The sequence below is a fragment of the Dioszegia hungarica genome (genome assembly GCF_025882075.1).
Source record: "Dioszegia hungarica strain PDD-24b-2 chromosome Unknown MKK02contig_25, whole genome shotgun sequence".
Classification (NCBI taxonomy): Eukaryota; Fungi; Basidiomycota; class Tremellomycetes; order Tremellales; family Bulleribasidiaceae; genus Dioszegia; species Dioszegia hungarica.
This window is the reverse complement of record NW_026515779.1, coordinates 951,025-969,401: the sequence shown is the minus strand read 5'-3', so window position 1 is coordinate 969,401 and position 18,377 is coordinate 951,025. Positions and strand designations below refer to the sequence as shown.

At 57.8% G+C, this 18,377-nt stretch overlaps 8 protein-coding genes across 8 annotated transcripts; 5 read left to right on the top strand and 3 right to left on the bottom strand.

Annotated features, from left to right (window-relative positions):
* Nucleotides 1-497: 497 nt before the first annotated feature.
* On the top strand, nucleotides 498-1,639 carry MKK02DRAFT_19925 (protein-S-isoprenylcysteine O-methyltransferase; the record flags this gene model as incomplete). Its single annotated transcript, XM_053086175.1, has 5 exons — nucleotides 498-858; nucleotides 920-1,051; nucleotides 1,112-1,241; nucleotides 1,342-1,472; nucleotides 1,536-1,639. 5 exons carry the CDS (start codon nucleotides 498-500, stop codon nucleotides 1,637-1,639), a joined length of 858 nt encoding a protein of 285 aa, XP_052942342.1.
* Nucleotides 1,640-1,736: 97 nt separating this feature from the next.
* On the bottom strand, nucleotides 1,737-3,529 carry MKK02DRAFT_5949 (Brix domain-containing protein; the record flags this gene model as incomplete). The annotated part of the gene is made up of 7 exons (XM_053093680.1): nucleotides 1,737-2,203; nucleotides 2,259-2,730; nucleotides 2,782-2,889; nucleotides 2,936-3,005; nucleotides 3,060-3,229; nucleotides 3,280-3,363; nucleotides 3,437-3,529. Coding segments are annotated over 7 exons (1,464 nt in total), but the record flags the coding sequence as incomplete, so codon positions are not given.
* Nucleotides 3,530-4,195: 666 nt separating this feature from the next.
* On the top strand, nucleotides 4,196-7,758 carry MKK02DRAFT_35397 (glycine dehydrogenase mitochondrial precursor; the record flags this gene model as incomplete). The annotated part of the gene is made up of 10 exons (XM_053089167.1): nucleotides 4,196-4,638; nucleotides 4,689-4,728; nucleotides 4,783-5,332; nucleotides 5,377-5,514; nucleotides 5,560-5,611; nucleotides 5,658-6,804; nucleotides 6,848-7,278; nucleotides 7,322-7,504; nucleotides 7,558-7,643; nucleotides 7,703-7,758. The coding sequence occupies 10 exons, from the start codon at nucleotides 4,196-4,198 to the stop codon at nucleotides 7,756-7,758; spliced, it is 3,126 nt and encodes a 1,041-aa protein (XP_052942340.1).
* A 288-nt stretch (nucleotides 7,759-8,046) lies between these two features.
* MKK02DRAFT_30346 (uncharacterized protein) lies at nucleotides 8,047-9,314 on the top strand (the record flags this gene model as incomplete). The annotated part of the gene is made up of 4 exons (XM_053088026.1): nucleotides 8,047-8,107; nucleotides 8,129-8,389; nucleotides 8,442-8,550; nucleotides 8,660-9,314. 4 exons carry the CDS (start codon nucleotides 8,047-8,049, stop codon nucleotides 9,312-9,314), a joined length of 1,086 nt encoding a protein of 361 aa, XP_052942339.1.
* A 591-nt stretch (nucleotides 9,315-9,905) lies between these two features.
* On the bottom strand, nucleotides 9,906-12,081 carry MKK02DRAFT_40866 (uncharacterized protein; the record flags this gene model as incomplete). Its single annotated transcript, XM_053091311.1, has 2 exons — nucleotides 9,906-11,902; nucleotides 11,970-12,081. 2 exons carry the CDS (start codon nucleotides 12,079-12,081, stop codon nucleotides 9,906-9,908), a joined length of 2,109 nt encoding a protein of 702 aa, XP_052942338.1.
* Nucleotides 12,082-12,336: 255 nt separating this feature from the next.
* MKK02DRAFT_30344 (uncharacterized protein) lies at nucleotides 12,337-13,615 on the top strand (the record flags this gene model as incomplete). Its single annotated transcript, XM_053088025.1, has 2 exons — nucleotides 12,337-12,856; nucleotides 12,903-13,615. The coding sequence occupies 2 exons, from the start codon at nucleotides 12,337-12,339 to the stop codon at nucleotides 13,613-13,615; spliced, it is 1,233 nt and encodes a 410-aa protein (XP_052942337.1).
* Nucleotides 13,616-13,825: 210 nt separating this feature from the next.
* MKK02DRAFT_40864 (cytochrome oxidase complex assembly protein 1-domain-containing protein) lies at nucleotides 13,826-14,916 on the bottom strand (the record flags this gene model as incomplete). The annotated part of the gene is made up of 8 exons (XM_053091310.1): nucleotides 13,826-13,847; nucleotides 13,909-13,968; nucleotides 14,020-14,078; nucleotides 14,128-14,156; nucleotides 14,213-14,320; nucleotides 14,393-14,458; nucleotides 14,512-14,527; nucleotides 14,581-14,916. The coding sequence occupies 8 exons, from the start codon at nucleotides 14,914-14,916 to the stop codon at nucleotides 13,826-13,828; spliced, it is 696 nt and encodes a 231-aa protein (XP_052942336.1).
* A 955-nt stretch (nucleotides 14,917-15,871) lies between these two features.
* On the top strand, nucleotides 15,872-17,694 carry MKK02DRAFT_40863 (uncharacterized protein; the record flags this gene model as incomplete). The annotated part of the gene is made up of 13 exons (XM_053091309.1): nucleotides 15,872-16,024; nucleotides 16,084-16,121; nucleotides 16,174-16,244; nucleotides 16,287-16,296; nucleotides 16,359-16,398; nucleotides 16,451-16,521; nucleotides 16,574-16,661; nucleotides 16,721-16,747; nucleotides 16,819-16,931; nucleotides 16,980-17,015; nucleotides 17,083-17,251; nucleotides 17,314-17,388; nucleotides 17,485-17,694. The coding sequence occupies 13 exons, from the start codon at nucleotides 15,872-15,874 to the stop codon at nucleotides 17,692-17,694; spliced, it is 1,101 nt and encodes a 366-aa protein (XP_052942335.1).
* Nucleotides 17,695-18,377: the final 683 nt, after the last annotated feature.

Sequence of the window (18,377 nt, the reverse complement as noted above, 5' to 3'; positions counted from 1 at the left end):
GATGCCATCCCGAAGTTCAAATGACTTCCAGGATCAGCTTGATTCGGCTCAGAGGTGCTTCGCGAAGGGAGGGGGAGATGGGGACTCACATCCACCTGATCCTCCATCTTGCCCAATTTTGGCCCTTTATCGGCGAATCAAATTGGTGAAGCCGAAGTAAAGGTCCAGAGAGAAGCTTCACGACCGTTGGAAGTAGATGCGGTCGGGATGCAGGGGATGTAGCAGGTTTTATAGCACGGAGGGTATGGCTTTCTGCGGGGGCTTGGTGAAGTCAATACAGCTGGGTAGATAGGCGCGTGAGGGGGACGACGTGAGATAGGCTCGTGAGACTTCGATGCGCCTATACATGCCGAGATGGGGACTCCACATTCCTCATGATCAGCGCAACGGAGGTCTTTTGTTCTCGACCTTCACTTTGAGCCAGCAAGAGTATATACCTCGCAGTACTCTTTGCCTTGACCTTCACTCATACTCGCTGACACGGTCAACTCTCCGAAATGTCGACCTCAGTCAGGCAACGCACCACCTCCACTCAATCCCCGGCTCCCTTTCCCCCTCCATCCAGCTCGGCCCCCCTCCCCGTACCGAGCTCCATCCTTCCCTCTACGCCCCTGAACCAACCAAATGGCTCCCTACCCAACACCCCTCTCGCCATATCCTTCATATCCGCCGTACTCGCCACTCTGGTCGTCGTTCCCCTGACATACGTGGTGCAGCCGTACCTCGTCTCCCTCGGTTCGGCGGGGTGGGGATGGGCGAGACCGCAATTGGGAGCGTACCTCGCTAGTGTCGGCGTGTTCCATCTGTTAGAGTTCTGGGTGACGGCGGGCTGGAACCCTGCGAAGCTGAGTGTGGACTGTGAGTTCCCCACCGCTTCCTTCTTGCGTCCCCGGGATAGGGAGCGGAGCTGATGTCGCAGCGTTCTTGATCAATAATGGAGCGGGCTATCATGCTGCGCACGTTGCGGGCCTGGTGGAATACTTCTTGTCGTCATACTTCTTCCCGGGGAAGTATACAGGGATCCTCTCGTCCCCACTATACCTTGTCCCTGGTAAGCTGAGCTGCCTTCTTCTTCCTGAGGGATCTCAGGGCTCCAGCTGACCATCCCTAGTCTTCGCTATCCTGATCCTCGCTCAGACTTTCCGATCGTTAGCGATGATCCACGCGAACCACTCCTTCTCCCACGTCGTCAAGGCTGTCAAGCACGACGATCACGTCTTGATAACCAACGGAGTATATGCGTGAGTATAGCTGCTCAAGTCTCGCCCTCTCTACCGCTCCGATTGCCTCACCCCATGATATTCAGCTGCGACACTCTCATGGCCTCAGCTGACATCGCAGCTGGGTCCGGCATCCTTCCTACGTTGGCTTCTTCTGGTGGGCTATTGCAACCCAGCTCCTTCTGGGCAACATCGCTTCGACCCTGGCTTTCGTCTACGTTCTCGGCCGGTTCTTCTACTACCGCATCATCAGTACGTCAACAGCTGATAGCGGCTCGGCGGGAGATACAGGAATCCCGGTAGCTGATCTGACAGACGAAGAGAGACATCTCGTTCGGTTCTTCGGGAAGGATTACGTCGAGTATCGCAAAAGGGTCGGAACGGGACTGCCATTCCCCATCCCCACGAACCAGGAATGACACCTCCAGGTACATCGGAACAGTGAGGGCAGTTGGAATACAGACGATGCATCTCATATCTAGTCCTCTGCCCTGATACTCAAGCCTTCACCCTGACCTTCTTCTTTGCCGGCCGAGGTGGTGCCTCATCCTCACTCTCCTCTTCCTCCTCCTCGCTGACCTCTCCAGCGCCCACATCCGCATCCCAATCTCCCTCATCATCGTCGTCCTCATCCTCCATTCCTGCATCCTCATACGCAAACTCATCATCCTCATCTTCCTCCTCATCCCCCTGGTCCCCACCCGCCGCCTTCGCAGCTTTGATCTCTCTCCTCCGTTGCAAGACCTCGTCCGGGTCCACATCGACATCTGACAGGCCGGATAGGTCCACATCGTCCCCTTCCTCTTCTTCCTCGTCATCGTCGTCGTCGTCGTCTCCGCCTCCAGCCTTCTTCGACGCCTTCTCCTTCTCTGCCTTTTTACGCGCAACGTTGGCGGCTTGCTCGGCCCGCCGAGCGTCTTTGAGGGCGCGACGCTCATCGTGCTTCCTCTTCATATCGTTGGCCTGGGTCTTTGACTTTTGTTCTACCAAGGTCAGCTATGCTCCGCACCAAACGTTGGACCGAAGGTGTCAACTCACCAAACTCATGGAATACCGTCTCCCCCTCGCCCTTCTTACTCCCCACCAGCCCCTCCACGACCTTGATCAACCTCAACTCCATCCTCGGCCCAATCTCCACCAGCCTCACCGCCTTCCGATCCCCCTTTTTATTTCCCCGCCCATAATCATCCGGCAATTCCACCGCATTCGTATCGCTCTCTGCCTCGCTCCCGTCCGTATCCCCCGCACTCTCATAGCCCGACGTAGACGCGGTAGTTTCCGTCGTCTCCGACCCGGGAGTACCCACGCGCCGAAGGAGATAATCTGCGATATCGTCCTTCGATGACAAGTTTGGAATTCGCGCTGAGACAGAAGAGGAAGTGAGGAGTTTGCGGACCCGGCGAGAGACGCCGTGAGCGCGCACAGTGATTGTGTAGTGGCGGATGGAAATGAGGTTGGTGGTTGGGTTGTAGGAGATGAGGAGGACGCGGCGGAAGCTGGGGAGGGCGGACTGAAGGGCAGGTCAGCAGAGTCCGAAACCAGAAAGTGAGAGTAGACATACGCGCTCGACAGAGATGGCAGGGAAGAGACCCTGGAACATGGTACTCATCAGCTTGAGCTGAGGAAGAGGCTTCGCCCCGGGTTGCTGGGTGAAATTGTTCAGGACAAGCTGTATTGTCAGCTATCTAGTCTTCTGCGTTCCGGGGCATATTCACCAATGGCGGATTCCGGTACTCTGTGCCTGGAGCTTTACCAATGTTCTTCAATGATGAGTTGACGAGGTCCCTACGGAGTCAGTATGAGCTACAGGCATAGAATCCGATAGATGGCCAGACCCACTTCATCAGAGAGTACCGGTTGACACGGAATGTCAAGGTAGGGCCCTGCGGCATACGAGCCATCCTCAGGTGGACATTTGCCGCTTCTGTCAGAGTGAAGGCGAGGAGATGCGTGACGCCGAGAGTAGGGGCGATGGTGAGATAGTCTCGGAGCCGAGCATTCGGGCGTTCCTTCTGGGTCAGCTGGGCTGCGGAAGAGCGGCTGGCATGAGATAGCTTACCCGAAGACGAGTGGCCGTGTTTGGCTCCATGACCTGCCTAACATCTCTCACGAGCTGAGAGACCGACTTGGTCACACTCCCAGACTACATCGTCAGCTCGATCCCTCGCATTATACAGAATTGAACAAAACGGAGGACGAGCTGGACAAGGGCGTACCTTGATCACGAAAGACTTTGGCGCACTATCATCATCCTCTCCCCTGTCTCCGCCTTTGAGATGTGTCCTGTTCTTCTTTCTGCGTGCTCCCATTGCTGCTTGTCTGTGTCGATGGATGAGTGATGAAGATCAGTCCATGTCGTCGGCTGCAGCAACTTGCTCCGGCCATGCAAGCAAATATTTCGGATTCGCTTTACGTAATAACTTCATTACGGTATTCGGGCCGCTGGCTTCCGATGGAACTTGTTTCCCCGCGCGTTTCAAGTTGGAAAATAATGTGCGCTAGGAAGTGCTGATAACGGCTTTCGAGGCCTGCATGACCTGTGCATGCACATCCCTAGGTATGAGACCTTGGCGCGTAGGCAGTCAACATGTAAGATAGCGCTTCGGATGTATCTGCGGGGGCTTGACGGAGTGAAACTCGGAATGAAGCTTGGTCTTATCTCCTTTTCCAACGATTGGGAGCGAGTTTCCAATAAATCAGTGGAATTTCCACAGACACTGTGCCGACGCAAAGTGCTGGGCAGGGACGGGGCGGAGGGGTATAGATAGGACCCGAGTCGAAGGACGATCTTCTCATCCCCTCTTCATCCTCATACTCCTCCTCGGCGAAGACACGATCTTCCCACCCGAAAGAGCTCTTATCGCGATAAGAAGCGCGTCTGGAATTCTTAATCGGCCTTCGCTTCGCGATCCACATTCCTTGCCCAAATCAAACTTAACTCCTTTTCTTTGCTTCTGCCATCACACCCAGCGATCATGTCTCTCCGACCCTTCGCAGGACGCGCTCTGCGCCGATCGCTTCCCCTCCCCGTCTCCCGATCCCTCTACACCTCCCTCCCTCGCCTCTCACCGGCACCGACCACTCCCCTCGCATCCTCTACCACCGCGACGCAGCCGCACCCCTACCCGCCTTCCGCCTCTTACCACCCCTCCACCTCCTCCGTCTTCACCCCGCTCGACACCTTCCTCCCGCGTCACCTCGGCCCGCGCGATGCGGACGTCAAGGATATGCTCTCGGCTCTGGGGTACAAGGATATGGATTCGTTCATCAACGAGTGTATCCCCAAGGATGTGCGCGTCAGCCCGTTGAGCGATAACGACGCCGATGGGATCAGGCCGATGAGCGAGCTGGAGCTGAGGAGGCGGGCGGAGGAAGTCGCGGGGATGAACAAGGGCATGAAGAGCTATATTGGGATGGGGTGAGCTACCTTCCGACTTTACATCGGAGAACAACAGCTGATAGTGGCAGATACCACAACGCGATCGTCCCGCCCGTGATCCAGCGCAATGTAGGTCGTGTCCGCACTACAGACACGTTTTGGAATGCTCGTGCTTACTTTCAGGTACTCGAGAACCCCGCTTGGTACACCGCCTACACCCCATACTCTCCCGAACAAGCCCAAGGCCGCTTGGAATCCCTCATCAACTTCCAGACCGTCATCATCTCCCTCACTTCCCTTCCCATCGCCAACGCCTCTCTTCTCGACGAAGGCACCGCCGCCGCCGAGGGGATGGCCATGTGCCTCGCCAACGTCCCCAAGGCCAAATTTACAAAGGGCAAGAAGGTCTTCCTCGTCTCGCCTACGGTCGCGCCGCAGACGATCGAGGTCCTCAAGACGCGCGCGAGCGGCTTTGGCATTGAGCTTCGAGTAGCCAAAAGCAACGAGAGTCTCGAGGAGGAGGTGGAGGAGCTAGGGGAGGCGGGTCTCATGGGTGCGATGGTGCAGTACCCGGATGTCAATGGGGAGGTGGGCCAGTGGGAGGGCGTGACTAAGAAAGTCAAGGGAACGGGGGCCAAGATGGTCGTTGCGTCGGATCTGCTGGCTTTGACCATGCTCAAGCCGCCAGGAGAGTGGGGAGCGGATATCGTCTGCGGGAACTCGCAGCGCTTCGGTGAGCTTCCTCCAAGAGATCATCCGGTCGAAGCTGACGGTCAGGTGTGCCGGTCGGTTATGGTGGACCCCACGCGGCTTTCTTCTCGTGTACCGACGAGCTCAAGAGGAAGATGCCTGGACGTCTCGTCGGGCTCAGTAAGGGTGCCAGGGGCGAACCAGCGTACCGTCTGGCACTGCAGAGTGAGCTAGCTGATCTGCTGCTTCGGAGGCATAGCTGACATCCAGCCCGCGAGCAGCACATTCGCCGAGAGAAGGCTACTTCCAACGTCTGCACTGCGTAAGTTGACGTATACCCATGCGTGCAGATGTAGCTTACACTCTAGGCAAGCGCTCCTCGCCAACATGGCCGCCATGTACGCGGTCTACCACGGTCCCGCCGGTCTTCGTCGCATCGCCGGCAAGGTCCACGCCCTGACCCGTATCCTCGCCTCCTCCCTCGAATCCCTCGGCTTCGAGATTGTCAACAAGACCTACTTTGACACCCTCACCGTCAATGTGAAAGCCGCCGGCCTTGGTGCCGCACACGTCCACGCTGCATCCGTCCAGGCAGGCATCAACTTCCGTCGGATCGACGAGAACTCTATCGGTATCACGCTGGACGAGTCGGTCGGCCCGCTCGACCTCACGGATATCGTCAATGTCTTTTACCAGCTCAAGGGCAAGGCGGCTATCGAGCCGGACGTGCTCGACCGCCTCGCTACCGAGATGGATCTCTCGGCATCCTCGGTGGACGGTGTGTCCAGCCTCGGCCGGTCTACCCCTTTCCTCCAACAATCGGTCTTCAACAAGCATCACTCCGAGACCGACATGCTGCGGTACATGATGCACCTGCAGGAGAAGGACTACTCCCTCGTGCACGGCATGATCCCCCTCGGATCCTGCACTATGAAGCTCAACTCTACGTCCGCCATGGTCCCTCTCTCCTGGAAAGAGTTTGGCGGGATCCACCCCTTCGCCCCCGTCGACCAGGCCAAGGGGTACGAGGTGCTCATCAATGAGCTCGAGCGCGATCTCAGCTTGGTCACGGGGTACGACGCGACGTCCGTCCAGCCCAACTCGGGAGCCAGTGGCGAGTACGCCGGCCTCAAGGTCATCCAGGCGTTCCACGAGAGCAAGGGGCAGGGACACCGGAACGTCTGTCTCATCCCTCTCTCGGCGCACGGAACAAACCCCGCCTCGGCAGCTATGGTCGGCTACAAGGTGGTCCCCATCAAGGCACTCGCGGATGGTTCGCTCGATCTCGAGGATCTCCGCGAGAAGGCGACCAAGCACAAGGATGACCTGGCGAGCTTTATGGTCACTTACCCATCTACCTTTGGGGTGTTTGAAGAGGGGATCGAGGAGGCATGCCAGATCGTCCATGATAATGGCGGGCAGGTGTATGTGGACGGCGCGAACTGTAACAGTTTGGTCGGTCTGACGAGTCTGGGCAGAGTCGGCGGTGATGTCAGCCACACCAACCTCCACAAGGTAAGCTCCTCCTCTGCTCTGCCTGGAGTTCGCTGACCCGTAGACCTTCTCCATCCCCCATGGCGGTGGCGGACCCGGTATTGGCCCCATCTCGTGCAAATCCCACCTCGCCCCCTTCCTCCCCACCCACAGCATCATCCCTACCGGCGGCTCCACCCCCATTCCCGCCGTCTCGGCCGCCCCCTGGGGTTCAGCCAGTATCAACACCATCTCCTGGGCATACATCAAAATGCTGGGTGGATCGGGGCTGACCGACGTCTCGCGCATCGCCCTCCTCTCTGCCAATTACATCGCTCACAGATTGGCACCCTACTATAACATCCGGTTCACGAACCGGAATGGCCGGGTGGCGCACGAGTGCCTGATCGATCTGGGAGAGTTTGAGAAGAGCGCGGGGTTGAAGGTGACCGACTTTAGTAAGCGGTTGCAGGACTACAGCTTCCACCCGCCTACCGCTCAGTGGCCCATCTCTACGTAAATCAGCTTTTCATCCGCAGTGGTCAGAGCTGACAGGCAGGTGCTGGTTGATTGAGCCGACCGAGTCGGAGCCTAAGCACGAGCTCGACCGCTTTATCGATGCCCTCATTGCCATGCGGAAAGAGGTCGACCTCATCGTGGACGGCAAGGCGGACAAGGAGAACAATGTTTTCAAGCACGCTCCCCACCCGCTTGCTGTGCTCTTAGATGACAAGTGGGACAGGTGAGCCTTCCGGGTCTGGGCTATCTGATCGAGGCCATATGCTGACAGTGTAGGCCGTACTCCAAGCAGACTGCTGTCTACCCGGTCGCTGGGCTTAGGAAGAGCAAGTTCTGGCCCTCCGTCAGCCGGCTTGATGATGGTGAGCTTTGTTTCTCCCGTTCCTTGTCGAGTGAGCTGGGCACAGAGCTGATGAGACAGCCGCTGGAGATCTCAACCTCATCTGCGAATGCGGCTCGACCGAGGACTACGCATAGTCACCTGCCCTTCTTGCTGAAGCCGTCAACCGGTTCCCAGCTTTCCCTCATCCTGCCTCCCTTCCCTCCCCCGCCGCTTCGCCTGATCTCAGTTCTCATCTTCCGGGTCTTCTTGTCTATTTCAACAATAATCACTTGTAATATACGTTCAACACTTGTACAGTCCCCCTCATACATTAGGTAGAATAGCATGTGCACTTCAACTGCACCGTAGATACCCACCCTTTGCACATACTCATAGTATCATGCAGCAGTCGTCGTACTTGATAGCTACAGACGTGAGCCACAATGTGCTCGAGGGACCTCGAGTCGCACAGCCCAGTCGACGGTGCTGAAAGGACTCCGAAAAGTCAGTAGCGCGAACGCAGAGGGGGCCGAGTGCAGACCAAAGCCATCTCCCAGAGACCCCCAAAAGCAGCCACGACGTCGCGGGTCCAGCTGTCCTTTGTCGGCCTGCTCCACACTGTCGGCTGCCTCGATCTGACCAAGTGGCCTGAAACACGATCTCAATGCCTCAGAGCGCCTCTCCGCCGAGAAGGCGAAAGGATCAGACCTTCACGAGTAGTCAAAGTCGATCTCTGTGGCGGTGCAACACCTGTCGGGGCGTTGAGCTACAGGTATCGCCCCTTTGGTGAGTTCTGGATTCGCCACTTTCTTTCCGCCTTTCCGTCAGCCCACTTCAGCGACAGCGATGAGCGGCTTCGACTCCACTCACAATTCTGGCGACCCGGAAACCTCGGTCGATGACAATGCGCGGTCGGATTTCCAATGTGTTGGCCCGAATCTGCGCTTGTCAGACGGCGTAGACATTCCCCACCCGGGACACCGATGGCCCCATGGAATTTCTTGCCACCTTGTGGCTGAGCAACTCGATTGACGAGCAGAGGCAACTCATCGACAGACACCTTACGGAGTGGTCCAGTCAGAATACAACGATCAATCAATCTCGATCGCCTTCAAGGGCTCCTAATCCTCCTCTCTCGACAATGACCCGAGTCCGCGGCTTCTTCAGTCGCCCGAAGAAGACATCTGTGACTGCTGCAAGCGATACGCATCGCCAACTTCAGAACTCAAGCCCTCACTCTCCCGTGCGGCCATCCGATACATCTCAGACGACCCGACCCGCTCTCGCGCCCCGGGTCGCGGCCTCTCCCTTCGTTCTGGTTGGCGGATTGCTGGAGACGCGAGGGACCGGCGGGAACAGCATCGACGATCAGTCAAGCCTCGTCGGAGCTCCGCTCGGCACCCTGACAGTCGTCATGAAGCCGTCCAGGACTGGTCCCTCCGATATCGCCAGCAGGACAACCGAGATCGATTTTACCGGTGACCAGGCCTTGAGGGTGGCGGCATTTGTCCTTACGCTGACATCTGTGGGCGGCTCAGGCGTCCGGCCGATGATGGGCACAATCATCCGACCCTTTGACGACGAACACGATACTGACAGGTGGCTGGCTGTGCACGATTACTTCGAGGGCAAGTATCGACAAGGTGTCCCGTCCAATAGCCCCTTGGAGTCTCCCAGCTTCGCTTTCAAGACTACTGTGGGTGATGAGTGAGGATCAGATCCCTTCGCTGGAGACATCGTTTTGGTTTTTTGTCGTTCTTTTTAGTTTCCATCTTGGCCATACACGCATGCGCATTGTCTAAATGAAAGTGCTATTTCCCCGACTTCGTACTGACCATCCTTCTGCTGCTCATCAGTCTGTGAGCGCCAGCCCTGATCGGCCGGTCGGGGGGGCAAAACGGCCGGACCGAGCGGTCGCTTCACACCCTATACCGTAGCATGCTACGCGACGCCACAGCGCACTCGGTCATGATGAGTGATGGCCTGCCTTTCCTGATCGCCCCTTCCCTTTGCTCTGCAATTTGATGTACGTCTACTGAGTTTCAGCACTATGCATACATCGTTTGGGATGATAGCTTGCTCCCATTGTCTTCTTTCTGAGTGAGTACGATCCGTCAGCGATCAGCGACATCAGTATCGACCGCTCCCGTTGTACTCGCCTTTCACCTAGCGGCCGCGCTCTCTCGCGGTATGCCATGTGATCCAGCTCTCAAGCTACAGACTTACAAAGTCTTCCACAAAGATGCCGCTTCTGTTATCACCGCTCCTGTGCCGGCTCTTCTTCCGACTATCGCCCGTGACCTCACCACGCCTCATCCATATCCTCTCCAGGCCGCTTCCACCCCTCCTCCTCTTCTTCCCAATCATCGTCCGCATAAGCTGCATCACCTCCAGCACCCTCATCCCCCTCTTCTCCCGCATACATCCTCAACAGCTCTTCCTCCTCCGCCCCCTCTCCTTCCGCTTCTTCATGGACCATATCCACCCCTCCCACCCTCACATCCTGACCCCGTTTTGCCGCCTTCAGACGCCGAGCCGCCTCGGGATCAAAGAGGGACTTGTAGACGAGGTCCGCTTTGGTGCGCTGGGCGAGGGGTTTGGTAGGTGATCGAAGGGAGAGGAGGGAGAGGAGGTGTGGAGGGAGGGAAGAGGTTGCGTCTGCTTCTGCTTCGGCGTGGTCGTCCGGGTCGTCCTCTGCCTCCATTGCGTCAGGGTCGAGATCGTCTCCCGAGTCCCCCGCAGCCGCCGAGTCCCGGCTATGGTAGGACCCGACTGAATCCAGACTGCCTCGCCGCCGCCGTGGGTGGATAGCTGCACGCGTAGAGGTGATAACGATCTCGCGATCCATCGCGCTGCCCTCCCCGTCGTCGTCATCCGAATTGGCGGTGATACGCTTGATGGTCCGCCGTCGAGTGGAAGAAGGAGCGGTCTGGACCGGAGCAGCAGCAAGAAGCTCCATCTCTGGGTCCGGAGGAGGGGTGGGAAGCCGCTCAACAGGGTCCGAGTCGGGCGCGGTCTCCCAAGTATCGGCGTCGGCGTCGGCGGGAGGAGGGGAGATGGAGGGACGTCTGGAAGGTCCGGCATATGGAGGGGAGAGGGGAGGTATGTCTTGTGCAGAGGATCTGTCTGTGTCGGCGGGAACGCGGGCGGATCCGTTCCCGTTCGATATGACCGGATCGGACGATTTGGGCTTTGGTGCACGCTGGAAGAAGGTGTTCATCTTCATTTGCCGGGCATCTTCCTTCCCCTTCCCCTTGGCTCCCTTCGCCGGAACCTTGGACTTCGCTGCGCCCTTCCCATTTGCTCCTGCCGCCGCGCTGAGAGCGGCGTTCAGCATCGCCTTTGGCGCCTTCTTTCCCGCCGCGGCCGAACTCTCCGCTACGCCTCTTGTCTCCGGTATCAGCTCCGTAAAGCCCCATTGACCAGGCTTGATCGGTGTCTCTCCCAGCTCCTCATCGTCCGCCTCTTCTTCGTCATCTTCTTCTCCCATGTCCACCTCCAGATCAAACATCATCTCCCTCTTCCCTCTCTCTTCGACTACCTCCAACGGCTCCACATCCCGCTGGCCCCTTTTCCTCCGTAAACCTTGTGTCGGCTTCCCAGGCGTGTCCTCCACCGCCTCACCCCTCAATCTCTTCCGCGCCCGTGTCCGAGGCGTAATATCCACCTTGGAAGGAGACGCGCCTGTCCCCTCCATCCTTGCCCTGACATTCCGGAGCGAATTCGCCTCGAGCACCTCTTTCAGCTTGCGCGGGGACGAGGCGTGGATGAAGGGAGATGCCCCATTCCCGGTTGGAGCAGAAGAGTAGGATGGCTGGAAGGGCGAGATCCGGTTCTTGGACGGAGAAGCGAGGAACGGGTTGAGGGGGTTCGGGTCGAGTATGGGTCCAGAGTAAGCCGGTGCCGTTTCCGCTTGTGGACGGCTCTTGCGCGGAGTATGGAAGGTGCCCAGCGAGGTAGATGCCTGAGGCGACGAAGGTAGTTCCGCCTTGCTCGCTGTGCGCTTGAGCTTCCGGTCCCCCGGAGCCGGGGCCGGCCTGGAAGGTCCAGCCTCAGGCTCGAGCGTTTCGCCCAGGCTCAGCGGGGTCCGACTGGCGCGTCCAGGCTGAGTATAAGAGCGCCGAGCGGGAGGAGTGGGCGTGGTGGGATACTCGGAGTTGGGGATGATGCGGGGTGTGCGCTGAGTTACGCCGCTTGCACCCGGACCGGCGGTGGAGGTGGACGTCGAGGCCGACGACGAGGGGGGTTGGGAGCTCGCACCGAGCTTTGTGAGCTTCCGATACAGAGCATACTGCTCAGCTATCCGGTCAGCATCACTCTGCCTGACCTAGAAGAGCAAGTCAAGCTCGTGAAGAACAGCACGCACCGATACCTCCGGAATCCTTCTTGATGTCCTCCTTGGTTGGTTCCCGTTTATTCTTGAGCTTGAAGGCCTTTTCCCACGCTTTGACCGCTGCTTTGACTTGCGGCAGGTCCATAGCTGCTCCTAGTGTCGCTACTGATGCAGCTGTATGCTGTCTTTGGGGGTATATGAGCTGTGCAATACAATGTCAACAGCAACAGAGCCGGACGCGCGCTCTACTGGAAGCTTTGAGTGAGGAGATCCACGTGGTTAAGGTTTCCGCGCGCCCGTTGCAGCAGCAGAAAAGTTCGATCGATCTGCTACTGCATCTCTCTCTATCCACCGTTCATACCCCTGTGACAGCTCCAAAGCAGCTAGCATACACAGCACCATGTCCACAGTCCAGCGCCAGACGGCGTCGCGCCTCCTCCGCGCTTCTGCCCGCCCCCGGGCCTCCCGATCGATCCACACCTCTCTCCCCACCCTCGCCGCTTCCGACTCGTCAAACAACTCCTCCCCCTCCAACCCTACTACTCAAACACCTCCCAAGCCCGTGACCCGCGCCTCCCGCATCCCATTTATCGGTCGTGCCCCCAAGGCTGCTCTTCCCTCTACGCCCTATACCGTCTCGCAGCCGCCTCAATTCCCGGCGCCGAATGACCCGTTCTTCCAGCCCTCGACTACGCCGGGGGAGAACGCGCAGAATGGGGAGACGGCGACGCCTGTTCCTGTAACCACCCGATCAGGGGTCCCAGGGGGTCAGTATAGCGACACGACCAAGGCGGTGGTTAGGGGGTTGGCGAGGGCGATGGGGTACAATTCGAAAGCGAGTACCGCGATTAGAGAGACGGGGAGGATGATGAGAGGGATCGTGGAAAGCATCGAGAGGGATAGGGTATACTGGTACGAAGGTGAGTCTCTCATTCCCAAAGGTGAGACTCCAGTGCTGATTGGCAGAATGCGGTCTTCCCCCGACATACCAGACGTTCTTCCAGCTACATCTGCTCTACGTCCTCATCCTCCTTCCGCGTCTCAGAGCCCTGGCGGTCTCCTCACCCACCCACAGCCACCCAATACCTGAACCTCTCGACCCTTCGTCACCCCATCACCCCCGACCCGATGTCGCAACATCCACCGTCTCTTCCTCAAACCCCTCATCGCCCGCTTCCGCCGGAAACCCCATGCTCGGGAAACCAGACCATGACGCCTACCCCTCTGAGCTGCTGAACCACTTCTTTGAGCTCGCAGAGTCGGAGATGCGGAAAGTGCTAGGCAGAGGCGAGAGGGAGCGGGTCGTCAAGAAGTATATGGCGGAGATGGGTGAACAGTGGAAGGGTGCCGGAGCGGGCTTGGACTATGTTATGGGTCTAGACAACGCGCTGAGTGCGGCGACGGGCACGGGTACGGCGGGAGCTATAAGCGCAGGTGGAGCCGGAGATGGAGGCGACGTGGAGCTGGCAAGCTGGGTCTGGCGGAACCTGTATGCTTCGCAGGGGTTGACGGCGGGTCCAGGGGTCGAGCAGGATATGGGCAACAAGGAGGTCGAAATGGTGCAGCGCTTGGAAGAAGTTGTGAGATTCGTGAGGAGGGAGATGGCGAGATTAGACAGTCTTGAGGATGCGGAGGTCTTGGACGCGGTGATTGGTGAATGGGGGTCAGCGAAGCAGTGAGATTAGTAGATGAGATATCAGAAGCCACACAGTGTAATGCATACAAACAACATGAAGTCCTGTTGATGTCTGCTGTTGGTCGTACGGACGTGCGGGTTCGGTGATGCGTGAGAAGTAACAAGCGATCATCTCCCGGATTGGAGGGATCTGGGTAGCTATGACATACGCTCCGTCTCGATCTTGTCCTCCAGCCGGAGGGTCTCCCCAGAGTCAGCGATGACTTTGTATCGTACTGAGCGTATCAGCTCGTCCTGGCCATCTGCCTGATCTTGTCGAGTGAGGGAAACACCTACCGATCCGCCACGCTCCTTCCTGCTGAGGTCGAATCGACGTGAAATAAACGGTTCCAGCGCCTTGCGAGATCAGCTGTCGGCCCGTATGGCAACCCGGACGTGATAGCTGACATACCCTTTGAGCCTATTATCCTGAAGCTGAGGTCCACTCGTCCCTGCATCATATTGATCTAGCCGTCAGCTATCGTTCTTAGGCCATTCTGGAGGAAGTGGACATACCGATCCCGAGATCCATGGTTCACCAATACCTATCGGGTACCGTCAGCTCTGACCAGACGCGAGAGCATCCATCACATTATCTCACCTAACCAATTTGGCTCGAGTCTTATCCCGTCGCCGAGCAGTTCTCTGACGTCGTTCGAGTTTCGCAGCTGAAAGTTTACTTGACGAAGGACGGAAGATGCGAGGCGTTCTGCCAGAGTCAGCTTGTCCAGACCTCCCTCGACTAAGAGGAAGCGCACTGTCTCTCGTTAGCTGGACATACCTGCATTAGTCGCTTGCAGGATGAAAGCTCCCCACACGCCCATCCCGAGCAAGCCCAATGCGATGACTACCTGCATCAGCTCCTTGTATCTTGTAACAACATTTGCGCTGGTAGCTTACACCACGGTAATCGGCTCTATACCAGTCAGCTGCGCGAACCAGCTCTCTCTCGGGTATGTGGTAGCTCACCGAGATCATAGGCAACTCCCTCCCCCCCGGCCGCTCATACATCACCCTCGGCTTACTCGGTCCCGCAAACGCCTCCCCCCCTTCTTCCTCTAGGCTCCGCTTGGCCATCCCCGCCCGATGTAACGTCTCCCACTGCGGCCTAGGCGCTGATGGGTCGGGCATACCCCTCTGTGATTCAGGTCGATAGTGGACTTCTCGAGGCTGGGACTTGGAGGCGAAGATGGTAGGCTCGATCTTGGGTGAGGGGGGCGGTGGAGGAGGCCGGGTGGAGGCGTGCCGTACTGAGCGAAGGGAGAGGGGCAGGCGACATGCTGGGAGGCGGATGGGAGGGCGCATCGTGCTCATTGAAATGGTGGTTATAGAGCTGGAAGGGGGGGAAAGTGTAGGTAGAGTCACACCGCCGGCTCTGATTTGAACGTTTGAACCGGTTCAAGATCCGCATTCCTCAACCTGGGTACCTGACGTGGTATTGCTCCATTGCTCATGCCATTGCTGCACCCGCTCTACATGATGTACATAGACCTCATACCGTCTGTCGGACGAGCCTGCGCCCCTAGTGGGGCGAGATCGGCAAGCCTTCGAGCTTGAAGGGACCTGACGCCTTTCAATCCCCTCCCGCCTTCAGGGAGCCCGTGCTGGAGCCTGCAACCCAAAGGAGGGCCTGGTTGCCAATTTTTGGCGCCTGCCGAAGATCCCGGCGCGTCCCAAGTCCCGCGCATTCTCGGTGTGGCAAGCTCCAGTCGTAATTTCTCCAGGCGGGAGGGGAGTGGGCTGGAGTCGAGCCCGCCGAAGATCGCACGCACGGCCGCCCCTGCCCCTCGGGGCTCACCACTAGCGCTAACACTAGCTCGGGCGAGCCTGAGACACCTCACCCTCAACAAGGATACCAATGATTCGGATCAACATCGTGCCTGACAAAAAGCCCGTGCTCGGTGCACGGTGTACCGGTGCCTGTGCCTAAATGGAATGCGTCCTCCGAGCTCCGCCCTTCCACCTTTGTGCCTGACGCAACGTGTTTCTAATAGCCGATACACACCACTCACTCCAGAGGGGCGACCGTCCTGGAGCGTCGCTCCTTCCTTGACTTCGTACTCATCCCTGCATATTCTACAACTGTTCGCTGACCCACCGTGACCCTCTCATCCTCTGATCCTATCAACCATGGCGATATCTGGCCTCACTCCGGAACAGCAGGCCATTGCGGAGCTCGTGGCGAAGCAGGTAGTCGGCGAACAACGGGCGCTCAGGATACTTCCCTTCTGGCTGGATGAGTACCGCCCGCTTGTCCTCCATGACCTCTTCACTTCCCTGCTACGCAAAGAAGGCGACAGCTGATGATGTACGCGCCTTCCTCGACCACTTCCTGCTCGGTTGCGTGGTATGCGAATGCATTCGGTATTATCGCTTCATCAGGACCGACAAGAACCTCATTGTATTCATCGTCGTAAGTCACACCTCGCTGCCTTCGAATCAAGCGGATGGGTTACTCGCTAACGCGATCAGGTCACATCAGTCGCGTGCACGCTCGGACACACTGTCGAGTGAGTCGCTCTCTACCTCCAGGGCGCGCGCGGCTCTGTGCTGATACTCCAGACTGATGGTCTGGCTGTCTGATATCTTTGTCTGGTCATACGGCTCCTTCGTCTCCTTCGCCGAAGGTCGATGTGAGTGGCAGCGTCAATGATGAGCGAGAGCTGACAAGGCAGACCTTCATAGGTCCGTCTTTCCGCCGCTTTATGGCTATGGCTCCGATATATATCCAGTAGCTCATCAGCCAGCTACCTCCTCGTCGACTCCATCTGCACCGTCCTCGTCCAAGTACGCTCCTGCTTAGATCTCCCCCAGTCAGCGCCCCAGCTAACTCAGGCAGACCTTCTACATCGACCGAGCGTATCGTCTCCACAGACACTGGTGGCCACTTGCCTTGCTTGGTCCGATCACGTACGTCCAGCCATGCTATCCCCCGTCCTATTAGCTCAGCTGATGTGGTCAGCATATTGGCATTCGCGAGCGGAGTAGTCATCGCGCAGCTCATGGCGTACAAGCTCACCATGCTGGATCCGAGCTTGATCAGCCTCCCGGTTCGTCCTCCCTCTATTTGGTGCCTCTTGCTTCACTGTGCTGTCGACTGACGTTTCAGCGGGTCCAAGTTGCCGCCTACATCTCGGTAGGTCATCCACGCGTCCGCGGCGTTTGCGGACCAGGATCACATCGCGCTGAATCTCGCTGACAGAGCAGAACGCTCTCTCGATAGTCGCCGACGCCGGTATCACATTCGCTATTGTCTATGGTCTCCACAAGAACAAGACGGGCTGGAAACATACCGACTCTCACTTGAAAGGTTTGATCATGTGAGCTCAAACCATTCTGGCACGCGGACGAAGCTGACCTGGGTGCAGAGTATGTTTCGAAGCGCAGATCCCAGCCTTATTCGTGTAAGTCTGCTCTGCGCTCTCCCACCTACTCAAGAAGCTCGAGCAAGATGAGGCAGCTGATTGTTAGGGCCATTCTGACCACGATCTTCTGGACGACCAAAGTCGAAATTGCTATTCTCTGCTTGCTAGTCCATACCAAGGTTTATTGCACTGGTCTACTCATCACCCTCAACTTCCGCTCGAAGCCCGGCTCAACTACCTCGGTCCAGTCCTACTCGCACCGATCCCACGATCTTGTAAGCATTTAGCTGGAGTTGGGCTGGGAGCACAAAGGGTGGGCAGGGCTGATCAGATCCAGAGCGGAAGTCACGAGCTCTCGGATATTGGAAGTAAGGGTCTTGGGGTGATGATCCAGATGGAGACCGAGACGGCGGTATGTCTTCCCTTGCCTCTCCTCCTCTCCCTGTCTCCATCCCTAGCTGGTCATCTCGGGGACTTATTTGGCTCGAGCTACAAGCTGATCTATCAGTCCCATCAAGTCCCCGTCTACTCGAAACGATCCAAAGTCATGGGGTGCGACGCCGAACACGCCAGTACATACTCCACTACAACCCACCATAGTCGGGCCGAGTCCGATCATCGATTCGCGCAGCAAGAGTACGGGTCGGAATGGGACTCCACGGCGGCTTTGTATCATCTTCCGCGGGATGAGGAGAAAGGACAGGCTTTTAGCGGGTAGTGCGGTGGAGGCGGCAGGAACGAAAGTCAGGGTCTGTGGGGTGTGCGCCGCGTCTGAGATGTCAAGAATGATATTGATAGGAGGAGTAGTCCGGCCGGAGCTCGTATCAAGTATGAGCTTCTCGATTTTTAGTAGGTCAAGCAGTTGAGGTTGTACAGACATTAACCATCCCGCAGTATCAGCTCCGCCACATTCCCCGTCGTGACGTGGCATTCTTGCGACCCGTCTGCCGCTCCGATCGGCCGCTCTGGCAGCCCGAGCATATTTGCCCACACTCTCCCGTCCTTTCGGACACACACAGCGGGGACTCTGCACCTACACAACGGGCACCATGATCCCTCCCTATCTTTCCTCCGTCGCATGGATTGGCCGCCACCGGCGCCAAAGGAATTTGATGCGGATCCGCTGTTCGGAAATTGACCCTGACCGATCTCTTCCAAGGCTTCCGCCTCTTACACGACGCATCCTTCCAGGCACACAATCACCATCCAATCACCCCTGATATGCTCGCTCCGTCGGGATACCGACTGGGGCTTGGAACGAGCGTACAGGCGTACACCCCTGACTTCTGACACGGAGAGGAATCCCTCACGGACACTCCAAGCGGCAATGGATGCGTCAATACAGTTCAGCCACCAATTGGGCTCGAGATCCCCTGATGCTCCAGCATGATGAGGTACATA